The sequence below is a fragment of the Condylura cristata genome, unplaced genomic scaffold, assembly GCF_000260355.1.
Source record: "Condylura cristata isolate star-nosed mole 26May11 unplaced genomic scaffold, ConCri1.0 scaffold00003, whole genome shotgun sequence".
In the NCBI taxonomy this organism is placed as follows: Eukaryota; Metazoa; Chordata; class Mammalia; order Eulipotyphla; family Talpidae; genus Condylura; species Condylura cristata.
Window position 1 is genome coordinate 41,077,757 of NW_004567104.1, and position 13,764 is coordinate 41,091,520.

Sequence of the window (13,764 nt, forward strand, 5' to 3'; positions counted from 1 at the left end):
TCTTCCATAGGATTAGCCAGAAGTCCAATAACCAGGAGTTTGTTGTTTCAGGCTTCTAAGTTGGCTTAGAGTATGTATAGGCAGCACATTTATCCAAGGGATTTAAAACTTTCAGTTTTGTTTCAGGTAATATAATGAAGTGGGGGAAAATCAGTCAAAGTAGGTAAAGTGCAAGTTGTTTGTGGAGAAAAATAAGCTCAGAGTGTGACATGTGAATTCATGAGTATTTTATACCCAATAACTTCTGATGTGAGAAATCATAGATGCTAGATCCAGAGAAATTCATGTGTTGTAACTCAATGCATCTTGTCTGGAACATAACTTCTTTGGAATGAACAACACCCCTGCCTATGAGTCTATGTCGCCCTTGGGGAGAGCTTCCTCAGGTAAGGACACCAAAACTGGGAGATTCCGATTATAGGTCTAGGCAACTGCCCTGAAATCTGCACCTGTGTTGATATACATAATTTTTTACTGCCAGAAATACTGCGCTGAAATTTTAATAAGTTGCTAAAAATTGATTCTGCCCAGGAATTTATGCTAGGTTTATTAGAATCTTATTAAACCATAGTTTTTGTGTGGCTAAGAGAAACCCCAAGGTCTATAGATCAATTGCATCAATAATTTTTTTCTCTCCTTTTAGGAAATCGGTGTTCTCCCAGGCCAACAAGAAAGCCTGAAAACTTTACTGAAGCTTCTTTTTTTAAGGCTGTTGACTTCCTTTAGATAAATCCAGAAGGGAAAACAGATCTTTACAGCTGTTGTGGTTATGATAGCTTAGGATAAATCACAGAGAAAAATCAGGGTATAGCTACTTCCTTTAGCATTTGTTGCAAAAAGTGTCTTTTGTTGCTAACTCCTTGTTCCTGCTAAGCTGGCTGGGGTCAGCATAGTGAGTCAAAAAGCAAAGCCAACCCTGCAGGAGAGCAGTTGGGATTCTCCAGTCTCCACCCCAAAACATGACACTGGTGATCTGAATGTATCTCCAGATAAGCAAGATCCAAAGCATCAATACTACTTAGTGGAGAATGACCCTATGAAGAGAAGTTTGAAGTCATCATCAGAGTCATTGGAGGGGATATCTGAGAGTCATGTAGGTGACATTTCACCAGATCCTGTCATGCCTCCAGTCCAGAGGAGAAAGCTAGAGCCACTCCCCAAAAAGCACCGGTATCTTAGGAAAGTTGTTAGAACAAAGAGAATGAAAATGAGCAAGAGAAAGAAGACCATGGAGACCCACTGCCCACCTATCATTCCAATACCTTTGGCGCCGCCACAGAGTGAGGAGGATGAGGTGGTTGATCCAAAGCCAACGCTGTTCGCTGCTCAGGAGGACGATCCTGGCCTTCCCGCTGAGGTAAGGCTGAGGCTTGAGGTGGTAAAATTCTGGGCTTATCAAATTCCAAAAGAGAAATAATGACAACTCTTCACCTGGAGGGGGAGAAATTGGAAATGGAAACTTGAGAAACAAAATGAAGTCCTTGAGTCCAGACAGAGCGTGGCTCAGAGGGGCATCTTCTCGCTGTATGTGCTTTCACATTGTGAACATTTTTTCTCTTAAGATTTATTTATTTATGCATACAGAACTGGGGTACAGGCCAGAGGTGCAGGGGCTGTGAGAGAATTCACCAGAGACAGAGTAAGGAGCAGGACAGGCAGATCTACAAAGTACACTGCTGAGGGGGAGCAGGAGGCGGGTCAGGAGAGGTCTGCCGGGCCATGTGGGTCACCTCCAGGGCAGGGATCTAACGCGTGCTGAAGTGGCTTTAGCTTCTTAGTGCTGTGCTTTAACCCAATGCGCCACCAGGGAAGGCCTGAAGGCTTTACTTCTAATTTCCTTCTACTTGCAGGTCAGATTACAGAGTCAGCAGGATGAGGGTGCCTGTGAGAAGCATCAGGAATGTCAGATCCAGTCCTGTGAGCTTTCGATGTCTCAGCAGCCGGGAACCTCTTCTCCTACAGTAACGTGTTTGGCATCACCACCACTCTGCTTTGGTCATTTCCTAAGCTGTGTTTGCCAGACCCTCTCGAGGTCTAGGAAACGGAAGGCTACCAAAAGAGAGGACACCAAGCAGATTGAGGGAGGAGGCGATGCTGAGGCTCTGAGACCTGGCCTGCTGAGGGGCCTGGGTAAAAACAGGGTGCAGCCTCACGAAACCTGTAGTAACTTGAAGTAGATACTGGTTTCCCTGTGTTTGTTTTTCTAGTTTTCTCTATATTGTTACTGTTAGTTGAGTTTTATCTGTCAAAGAGAGCTGCATTCATGCTGAGAAAAGCCAGCCCAACATGGTAGGAAAAGCAAAGTAGGAAAAGCAAAGTAACTCTTGAGACTATAACACAGTACCACGTAGTGAATTGTTCCTATTCTTCCCATTTGGCTGAAGTGAGATTTGCCCTGGAGCAGTGATTCTCCAAATTCTGCCACCTTTAACTAATTTCAACTTGCTCCTGGGCATGATGTTTGCTACTGTTCTCGAACAGAAAGCCACTGTCCTCTCCAGCTTCAACCATCTCCATCTTTGCTTTTCCTTTGTCACTTGTTCATAAGATGTGTGGCTTTTCCTACTAAAGTGTTCTCTAAGATTGTCTTGAAAAGCACAGCCACACAAGGTAATGCCCCTTTCTTGTCAGACGACTTAATAGCCAGAATCTTGAGTTCTTTTGAGAGTCTTAAGGAAAATAAATACTTTAAAAAAAACTTTGAGATCATTCCACCTCCCCCTTGTCCTGACATGAGTTTCATTCTCTTCCTGTATAGAAAGTGAGAATTTAAGTTAATCATCTGACCTTCTTTGAGGGAGTGTTTCCCATAGCTTGAATTACCTTTTTTTTTCTATTTGTGCCACTGTCTGAATTCATGTAAAAATAATACAATACAAATATGGGCTAGTGTGTAAAGACTTCATAAGAAGGAAGTTGTATGCTTTCTTCCAACCTTAGGAATACCTTAAAATTGGGAAAGATAAGCAATATTTTTGTTTTTGTTTCTTTCTCTGTTCTTCTTGAACAGGGCTTTGCAATGTTGTAGTTGAGAAGGGAATTGAATATATTGCAGGAGAAGTGGCAAACAGCATCTTTATGATCCTTCTGGCGATAATTAATACAAACTATTATTGAAGAAGTCTTATGATGTGGTGAGGATCTCAAATTAGACCCAGAAATGCCATACTTAGTGACTGGAATAAAATGGACCTTTTAAAAGACAGTCATGCTTTGGTACCTTCTTTAAAAATGGTTGATTTCTTGTTTTAGAGAATATGTAGTGTTAATGATACTAATTGACCACTATAAATGGGTTCAAGTTAATATATGAAATTTCTAGACTACCTTATGTACATATTTTATCAATACAAGCAGCACATTCTCTAAAGTATGTAAAGTACTGCATCATCAAGCCTGTTATTAAAAGTTCAAAGGAATATGGATCATAGTGTTACTGCTCTGAGTATTTTGTTACTGTTATTGTTACTTATTATAAGTTATTTCAAGACAAGTTGTTAGATCAGAGAAAACTATCAGTGAGAGTCTAGATAACCATGTCCTCAACCCCATGGCTAATACTGATTTTCACATCAAGTCTATGTACTCCCAGCTGAGAGTACAGATTGAAGATAAGAAAGGTCTACACAAGAACCGTTGTTTTGTTTTCAAACAAGAGAAACAAGCAGGAGAAAGGGTGCCCCTTCTGATACATTTGTAAATGAGAATATGTATCTTCTCAAACTGCAAATTTTGTGTTGCTGTTTTTATGGTTTGAATTATTAAACATGGTTTATGGATTAATCACGTTGTTTTTGCAAAATTTATTTCAAAAGAATGTACAAAATCAAAGTAAAAGCATTCAAAAATATAACCTACTACAATAGAAGACAAATAAGGCTTAAAGGCCATTTTAAAAAATTGTTAGCTCTGCAAGGCAGATAAACAGATGCTATAAATGTGTTGTAAGTAGAAATAATAAGTATAAAGATTACCTTAATGTATTTAGCTCCTTTTTTCCCATGGGAATTCAAAGACCTAGGTAGCTGGTGGGTATACAAGATGATTAAACTGAGATTAAGCAGGTCGATTAAACTTTTCCAGTAATTTTTTTTTAGGCTAACTCATTAAAACTGATAGGGAATCACAATACAAGTTCTTTAAGCAGATGATTTAGCCACTAACCTATGGTTTTATCTCCCAAGTGTGATTGCTCTTGCCCTGGTTCTTTTTCAACATTCCATCCTGAAAACACTTCTGCTAACCATATTGGTTTTGTCATCTTGTCCTCAGAGCGTCCAAATTCCAACCAATGTCATCTTTACACACGTAGGAAAGTCTAACATTGAAAAACCCTGGTTAATATCAAATTATACGAATAATCAATAGAGAGAGTTCACTTATTAACAAAGTTTTGACAGAGAAATAGAAATTACCTAATGCTGCCCTCTTATCTATGAGACAAACCTGAAATGTAACACAGAGAAAGGAAGAGCTCTTTTGATGACATAGCAGTTTAGTGGCAAAACTATAACAAGTAAGAACTAGCAGTAGTGTATATGTCTTCAGACATGTTGTCTATAATCTTTAAGCAACCTGCACATGGTTGGTGCTAAAATTTGTACTTTACAAATGAGATAATTTATGTTCAGTAAAGTCCCAGGATTGAGGACCCCTGCTGAGTCTCTGAAGGCTCTATTCACTGCATCCTGCTTCTCAGTGTTGTAGTAACCCTTGTTTCCAGTCTAACTCTGTAGTGTCATGAGCAGGCAATATTTTTCAAATTTAGATGGTTAGCTTTAAAGCACACACACAGCAAAAATAGTCTGGTAAAATGTACAATTAAAAGTACTGTTTCTTCTAGGCAAAACTACATTGGGAAGTAAGTAGTAAAACAATTTTCAGAGGAAAATTACAATGTAATATAAATAAAAATTTAAATCACTGCACTCAATTAAAACAACACAGTTATTTACCTGAAGAGTGATCAAGTCAAAAACAGAACAGGGGCCGTAACAAGACAGTGTCACAACAAAGATGAATTATGTTCATAGCTTATAGTGTTTCTAAACCATTTTTAGGTGAATAGTTTGGGACTTGAATGACATGAGAAGAGATATTCTTTTCCATAACCCATTGATCCTTGAAATAAATGAGTATACTCTTGTTAATGAACTACAGGCTCTAAATAGGAAATTTGGATTTCCTCATGCTTTATAACATGTGCCATTCCTCAAGACAAAAGAGAACAACAGGACTGAGGATCTAAACCACTGGATTATCTGCTCAAGGAATGTCAGTCTTCATTTTTTCAAATTCAAGACATGAAGAGAAGCTTTGTATATTGTAGAGAAAGTGGTATAGGTTCCTTGAGCTTTATTCTGTCAACTATACAAATTGTAGCATGTTTTATCATGGAACCTTGGTGATGAACTATCTCAGTCATGTGATTACCACCTCCCCATTGCCTGAAGCTGGAGGATGGGTGTCTTTTTTTTTTTTTTTTTTTTTACGATTTATTTATTCATGCATACTGAACTGGGGTATAGGCCATAATTGCAGGGGCAGTGAGAAGAATCACTAGAGACAGAGTGGGAAGCAGAATAGGCAGATTGACAAAGTATACTGCTGAGGGGAGCAGCAGGTAAGACAGGAGAGGTCTTCTGTGCCCTGTGGATCACCTGCCTAGCTGGGAATCAAACTTGCACTGAGGCAGTTGTGGCTAGCTTCATAGTGTTGTGCTAACCCACTATGCCACCAGGGAGGGCCCCAGGATGGATGTCTTTGACTAGGATCTATTGTCCTCTCTACATCCATCACTAGTTGAAATAGTCCATAGAATTAGTCCTGCAGTTGGTGAGAAACCTAAAAAAAAAGCTATTTTAATAGAGATTTAAATATGTTGCATAAATTTGAAGCCTCAAAACAGATTAAAAAGATCTTTAAACAAGGCATGTAATTTTCAATAAATTCAGAATTCTGAGAATTTATTACAAATTATTTTTAGTGTGAGCTAGACTCCCTTCCTAATTGTAATCTGTTCTGTTTCTTTATCAATTGTGAAAATACAAAATATTGGCCATTCCAATGGTAGCCCTTCTGATGAGTGAAGAAAAGAAAGTCATTTATAGAGAGTGAAGATACAGTGACTGGAGATTTTAATAACTACCATGGGAAATACCTTTTTACATCTTGCCTATTTACTTGGAAAAAAGCAGAATTACAATGTCTACATTTTAAAAAGAACACATTTCAAGCAGATTTTAGTACCAAAACTCTACTTGGTCTGTGATGCTGAATAAGAAACTGGCAGAGATGAAAAATAAAACTGTAATTCTGTAGCACCTTTTCTAAAACATCAATTGTCCTAATTTAAAATTTTATTTCATTTTAAATTTATGAAGTAAGTTTTTATATCTAACTCTGTATGTTATATAATTATATATGTTTTGGAAAATATCTGCCTTAGTAGATAAATACTAAAAAAATTAAGCACTAGATCCTAGCTTTGTATTTTGTTACTGCATAACTTGGCTGTTTATTTAATCCATAAATCTTTGGGCTCCTCATTTAAGAAAGGAGGATATTAACACCTCATAGGTGGTTTTGAGGTTTTCATGAGGTAGTGTTCTTAAGAGAGCTTACTGACTGTTTTGTAGTAGAAAGCTTTTGCCATTTTAATGTCTAATGAATTCTTAAAAAAATGAAATAAAACATTACACTAAGTGCTATATAATAGTAAGCTATTTAGTCATTATTTCAAAAGGAACAAAATTCATTTATAGAGGGATCAAGTAGATGTGATACTTATTTATTCTCAGTTCTATTATCTCTAGAGAAAAATTTTACCCAAGAATTTGACAGCCCAAAATCCCTTATTCTTACAGCCTGTGAAATCAATAGTAGGTGGGCCTTTATTCTTGATTTGTAGGGCTGAACAGATACTCATCTGGCCCTAAACTGCCATGGTTTAATGCAACATATTTACAAGTCATTAGCATTTTCTGGGAAAACTTCATTATAACAGCAGTTTACTTAATGGCTGCAAAATAGTAGTCGTTTTTTAACTTTTTTTCTTCTCCTACCCCCTGAAAGAAAGGAAAGGAACTATCAATACCATTACTTCACAATGGCAATACTTATTAATGAAATGATAATAAAGTTACCTCCCAGATGCATTAGAATTTTTGAGAAATTATCATTTGGAAAAGCCTCTAAATATACAATCCCCTCCCCTTTTACTGTTTCTCTTAGCTACTGATTGACTATTATGCCCAGACTGACTATAGAAAGGGCCATTAACTTCCAGTGTTTTGTGATCAGGAATTTTATTATGTTCTACTCACTGAGCACATATGAAACATCTGTGCCTAAATTGAAGCTATTTTATCTCAAAGTAATACAAAGGAAACATACATAAAAAGTAGAAGAAACTGTTTGTGCTGTAAATTAATTTGCAGCCATCCAATGACGGCTTAACAATATCAAAAATATCGAAATGTACTCCAAATGTACTCCTGTGGCATTTATACAAATGCCACAGCCAAACGAGATAAAATTATTCTTTGGATGGATTTCTACAGATTGGGTGGAGCAGAGCACAAGTCTAACAAGATTCAATAGAAACTGGTAGAAATGGTAACGCTATTATGGACAAGTCACTATGTACAGGGATAGTCAGTCTAACAAAAGAGCTAGAAAGTCAGATGCTGAGGAAAAAAGAAAAAAATGGCACAGAGGTATTCACAAAGAAGAGAATAAAGAGAAGGTGGAAACTTTTTTTCTGAACAGTAGAAAGACTTAGGGCTATTGCTCATGAAGCATTTTTGGGGGGAGGTTCCCTCCACAGGAAAACAAAATAGATTATATTGGACGTATTCATGCCCATGGCTCAGATGAAGAAAGATACATGCGTTACAGGTGTTACAGGTCATATGTGGGGGTCATAGGCTAGTTTAGAAATGTGTGAAGGGCTGTAGGGAGAAATAAAATGTAACCACCCGAACCCCATATTTATACTTTGTATTTTTTTGATTGATAGTTGTCAGGAAGTCATAGTAAGTTCCTGATCATTTCTAAGGACTTATACAAATTAGTAAATCCAGAAAGGAATAGAGTGAAAATAGAGAAGTGCGAGGGTGTGGATCAAGATTTAGTAATGTCCTCTAAGAATATTTTGTCTGGCTAGTTGCCTTCCATTAAATGTCTGTTCTAGATGATTGCCTCATTTTTACCCCTTGCTTATAAATATTTTTATTAGAACTCATGGATAAAATTAAAGGAAAATTACGTTACCCTTGTAGTGTACTGTATCATGAAGAATGTAGAAAAATTATGTTCTGACTTATAGTTTCTTATTCTGAAATAGTAGAAAACTAAACAAAAATGAAACATTAAGTGTGATGAAAGCTTTGAAATGCTTATTGTTTACAAAGTAGTATCGTCTAGTGTTTGAAGATGATGCCTCTGCCGGCAATGCTGGGCTCACTTTCTGGCAATTATCACTTATTATGTACCTCAAACTAATTACCTTTTCTGCAAATCTATTTTTTCAAATGAAAAATAGGAATAACTATACCTCATAGGACTTTGATGAGAACTAAATGAGATAACACTTTTAAAGAGCTTAGAACTTTAGGCACACAGATTGTGAGCTCAACAAATAAGCATCTGTTGCCACCAATGGGCAGGGCACTGAAATACCAATTAGTGTGGGGAGAAGACATGAGGTCTCAAAGGGGAGGACGGTAGGAAGTAACTGGGAGTCTGATCCTAAGTGTAGGACCTTCCAGCCTAAAATTTTTGAGCAGGACTCAGAAATCAGTAGAATGGCTATACCTAGTATGTGCACATGCATGGTAAGGAAAAGGTTATTTTTACATAGACAGAGACCCAGTTATTACCTTAGTTATGACTAAGGGTACGTTTCTTAACATCTAATTGTGAAAGAGTCTAATTTATCTCTTATCCCCAGTACTTAGCATAGTGCCAGGCACAATAAGTGCATAATTACATCTTGGTAAATGTGTCTATCAAGTAATGAGTAAATAATTTAGTGAAGAAAAGAGTTTCAGTAAATGTAAAAATAAATGTACCAATCATGGAAATAACACTTTGCTTCACTCTCAGATAGCTTTTGTAGTGTTTTGGAACTGAAGATAACTCTCTGATCATGACACATAAAGGGAGAGCACCCCAAGTGACCTGCATGAAATTTTCACCAGTTCAGTGGATGGGTCATGGGAATAGCATCATGGGGACATAATAGATTCAGGACTACTCTATTCAGTGATTAAGAAGTAATGTATTTCCTATGTCAGCAGTCCTAGTACTTTGCTTTACAATGTACATGTGTGTACATTCATATACAAACACATGTGCTTTTGCATAAATACATAAATGTGTCACAGACACAGATGTAACATCCATTTATTAAGTGCTATATAGCAACCTACTTCAAAAATTACTTGCTTGAAACAATGATGTTTAGTTCACGATGCTCATATTTTAGCTCATAACCTGCACTTTGGTCAAGAGTCCCTACAGGGAAGGTTCATTTTGGCTAATGCGGCATAGCTGAGGAAGTCCAATTTTTGACTAAGGTTTCATTTGTAAAATGGGACACTCCAATACTGGAAAGCACTGGCTATCATCTAGTTGTTCAGCAAAGCTGTGGTCTAGGAGCTATCATAGTCTGTCTCGTGCTCAACCTTGTTGGCTGTGTTTTAATAGTGAGTGACTCAAGGCAACCAGGTGAAAACCAGGCTTTATGATCTAGTTTCAGAAGGCACATGCATTAGCCACCCATATTAGAGGGGAAAGGATACAGGATCTTCTCCCCTGGGAGGAGGGTCAATGTCACTTTGTTAGAAAAGTGTGTGGAATAGAAAGTCTTGTATTGACCATCTTGGAAAATATAATCAATATTACAGATATGCTAATCCATGCCCCTCTGAAGTTCTCCCAATATGACAAAATTATTCTGGTTTGTAAATATGTTCTGGAAGAGGCATGTTAGTAGGGAAGAGGTACTTTGTGGAGCTTTGGTAAAGATAGTTTCAGTTACACAGAAGGACACCATGACACTTATCTTCAAAGGAAGTTTCAAACAATATGAATAGGACAAAGAGATAAGAGTGTTGAATCATTGTGGTAATGAAGAACTCTGTGTCAACAATTTAAAAAAAATAAGACTTGGAATTTTCATGTTGATGCCAGTAGACAGAGATCCTGAATAATCAAGGAGCTCTGGCTATGGCTCCATTGATAAATGTGTAAAGTGTGCATAATTAGGGACTCTCCCTGGTGGCAGTGGGTTAAAGCACCGCATTATGAAGCTCTCTCAAGCCACTGCAGCATGGGGACATGGCATGACAGACCTCTTCTGACCCGTCTACCTTCACCCCTCAGCAGTGTACTTCTTCAGTCTGCCTGTTCTGCTCCCCACTCTGTCTCTGGTGAATCCTCTCACCCATCACACCTCTGGCCTCCAGTTCTATAAGCATAAATAAAGAAATCTTTAAAATAAAAATATGCATAATTAAATCTAAATTTCACTTTTCTGTGACTGCACAAAATCTATCATGACTAGAGACTTAGATAAACCTTACCAAATTCAAAGTAGACAGGAAAATCATTGAAAAATATGTATTTGGAACATGTATCAATATCCTTGATACACATTCTTTGTTAGTAAATATTTATTTTGCCCTCACAGGTGAAATAAAAATAATGACAGCAGTTCTTCAAGGAAGATAAGTACAGTATTCAGCAAGTATATAATGTACATCTGACTTCTCTGCCAAAGTAAAGGATTTAAATCATTTTTGAAATAATTTATTTTAGGACTTTGCATAGAAACCCAGCAAAATTGATACCAGTTGGCTCAGGTGACTTTTCCTAGTGTTTGATAACTTCTATTTAAATTTCAACACTTTCTGATGCTACCAGGATGTAGAAATCAGATGTTTGCTTTTATTTTCCCTATACCAGGCATAGATTGAAACCAAACTTGTTTTTATTTCATCCTGTAGTGACAACACTCCATGGAATTGAAAATTGTATAGATTTTGTGAGTTCTACAAGTTCTTTACCTATGATGTAAAACTGATTGAATACAATTAATATTGTAATTGGAACCGTGTTCCAAAAGGAGTTACTTTGATCCTTAGTATTTTGTCTTTCTTCTTTGTGGTTAATTTTCTTTATATTCTAAGTTCTATTTCTGTTTTTGAAAAACCACCATGTTTTTCAGAAAATTCATTCTAAAATGTCTTGATACTATTATGACATAGACCATATAAACAGTTTAGTTTTGCATTGTATATACTCTTCTTTCTGAGGAAATGTTAAATGAACCGGTTACATTTTACTTTGAGGAGTTGAGTTTAGAAAAGCCCTTCAAGCAATGTGACTTCTTTAGACAGGTGGTAATTTATTGTTAGGCATTCTGAAATGGTTTGCCTGGCAGAAATAAACATACAATACAATTATCCAAAAAGCATTCATGTAAGTGTTTTGATTCAACAAATGACAGTAAAGTTTGGAATTTAAATATTTTGTGAATCAAAGTAGCAACTTCAGCAGTTGAAAAGATATGAAGACAAGTCAAATGGAAAGGAATTTTGATTTTAATATGTGAAATGTGCAGTTATGTAGAAGACACTAAAAGTATCAGAAAATGACTTCAACAAACAGAAATTATGTTTAGCCAAGAAAACAAGAGCATAAGGTGATTGACAGGTATTATACTTATTAATAAAATTATTAAAGTTTTTTAAAAGCAAATGCACATAACCTCTTTCACTATCTCTCTGATGATTTCAACATTATATATATATATATGTATATGTTTACTGATTGAGGTTTAGCAGATGCTATGTAAAAAGTAAAAAGTCTATATGCTAAGAAAAGCTTTTTAATTGTCATGCTGTCAATCTTTTAAATTTATATATATGTACTTATATATCCACTGATCCAAGAGATAAATTTACAGAAGTTGTAAATCTCACAGCATATAAATACTGTGATAATAAGAAGTAATATGTTTATCAGTTGGACTCTTAAATCATATTTATGTTTTTATATGCTATTTTGTTCTAGGGAGGAGTGTGAGAAAACACATCTGTTTATTGAAGTAACATTGGTTTATAACATCGCTAAGTGTCAGTTATACAGCATTATAATTCAGTATCTATAAATACATCACCATCACTACCAAAAGCCTAATTTGCACCTATCACTATATAAAGCACTTTCCTTACCCATTTCACCCACTTCCTTATCCTCTTCCCCCTTGGTAAACTCCAAACTCTTCCCCCTTAGTAAACTCTGTATCTAAAGATGTTTATTTGCTTTACTTGCATACAATATATGAGCAAAATCATATGGTATTTATTTTTAACTTATTCCACTTATCATCTAGGTCTATCCCTGTTACTGCAGAAACATTTTTATATTGGAGAACAAACTCTTTCTTTAAAGAGATATTTAAATAAAAAATTAGGAAAAACATCAACACAAAGGTCAATATGGATGAGAGTTCAAAGCAGAATAATTAAGTGAAATTTCATCAGCATCTGTATATCCCTGCATCTTTTATTCTTGAAAATAAAGCTAGAATCAGTCATTTTCAAACTCTGTGAATGTTCAAAATCATTGCAGATACGTTTTCACAATCTTTGTGCTTAGGCTCAATGCATCATAGATGTTAATGAAAAAATAAAACTATACAATGCTTAGGAGAAAAAATAGGAGCAAGTGTTCTTGATTTTAAAGTAAGAAATAATTCTTAGATACAAAACCAAATGTGCAATGTATAAAAGGGATGACTGATAAATCAGATTTATCCAAAATACAACTTTGTTCTACCCACGGCAGTCTATTAAGAAAATAAACTACCCACAGGCTGGAAGGTTTGTGAAACATCAATCAGACAAAGCCTTTGTATCAGAATATCCACAGAACTTTTAAAATCCCAAAATTAGAAAAGTAACAATCCAATTTTGAGAAAGGATAAAAGAAGTAAAAAGGCACTTCACATACAAAAATGATATTAGAGATGGCACATGAAAATAAGCTCTGTACCAGTAGTCATTAGGGAAGTGAAAATGAAAACTATAGTGAGGTAGCATCATATACCTATTAGCTTGGGCAGCATGAATGATAACCAATCCTGATGACCATGTAGAGCAAAAGACATTCTCACACATTACTGATTGGAAGGCAACATGGTAAATCTACTCTGGAAATCAGGAAACGTCTCAAAGACTAAAGCGTGTACTTAATATACATGACTTAGCAATTCCGGCTTTATGTATGTAGAGAAAGTTTATGTTCACACAAAAACCTTTACATAAGGTTTATAACAACATTATTGCTCCTCTAAAACCAGAAGCATCACAAAATCCTTCAATGGGTGAATACATAGATAGACTGCAATCATCTCTATGTGGAATATTACTCACTAGCAAAAAGGAATTGGATTATTGATAGAAACCATAACTTGGAATGAACCTTCTGAGAATGTTGCTAAATCAAATAATTTAAATACAAGTTACATATTGTGTGATTACATTAAAATGATATTCTAGAGCAGCTATGCCCCTCAAAAAAAAAAAAAAAAAGAGAGAAAGAAAAAGAAAAGTAGAAAGAAAGCAAGAATAAATCATGCTTTCCAGTGTTTAAGAGTGAGAGTCTCTTTTGTATATTGAGCCCTGATTTGTTTCTTGATCATAAATCTGCTTTCCAGAGCAAGAGAGAATAAATCTTTTTAATCTTCCATCT

General features: G+C 35.9%; 1 protein-coding gene across 1 annotated transcript; it reads left to right on the forward strand.

Annotated features, from left to right (window-relative positions):
• The first annotated feature begins 1,120 nt into the window (after positions 1-1,120).
• LOC101630418 lies at positions 1,121-2,177 on the forward strand. Its single transcript, XM_004675465.1, has 2 exons — positions 1,121-1,357; positions 1,851-2,177. The coding sequence occupies exons 1-2, from the start codon at positions 1,121-1,123 to the stop codon at positions 2,175-2,177; spliced, it is 564 nt and encodes a 187-aa protein (XP_004675522.1).
• The last annotated feature ends 11,587 nt before the right edge of the window (positions 2,178-13,764 follow it).

Coding starts and splice junctions, on each gene's coding strand:
- LOC101630418 (XM_004675465.1), top strand. CDS start 1,121: ATGCCTCCAGTCCAGAGGAGAAAGCTAGAGCCACTCCCCAAAAAGCAC. Junction 1,358..1,850: donor ATCCTGGCCTTCCCGCTGAG/GTAAGGCTGAGG, acceptor TTCTACTTGCAG/GTCAGATTACAGAGTCAGCA.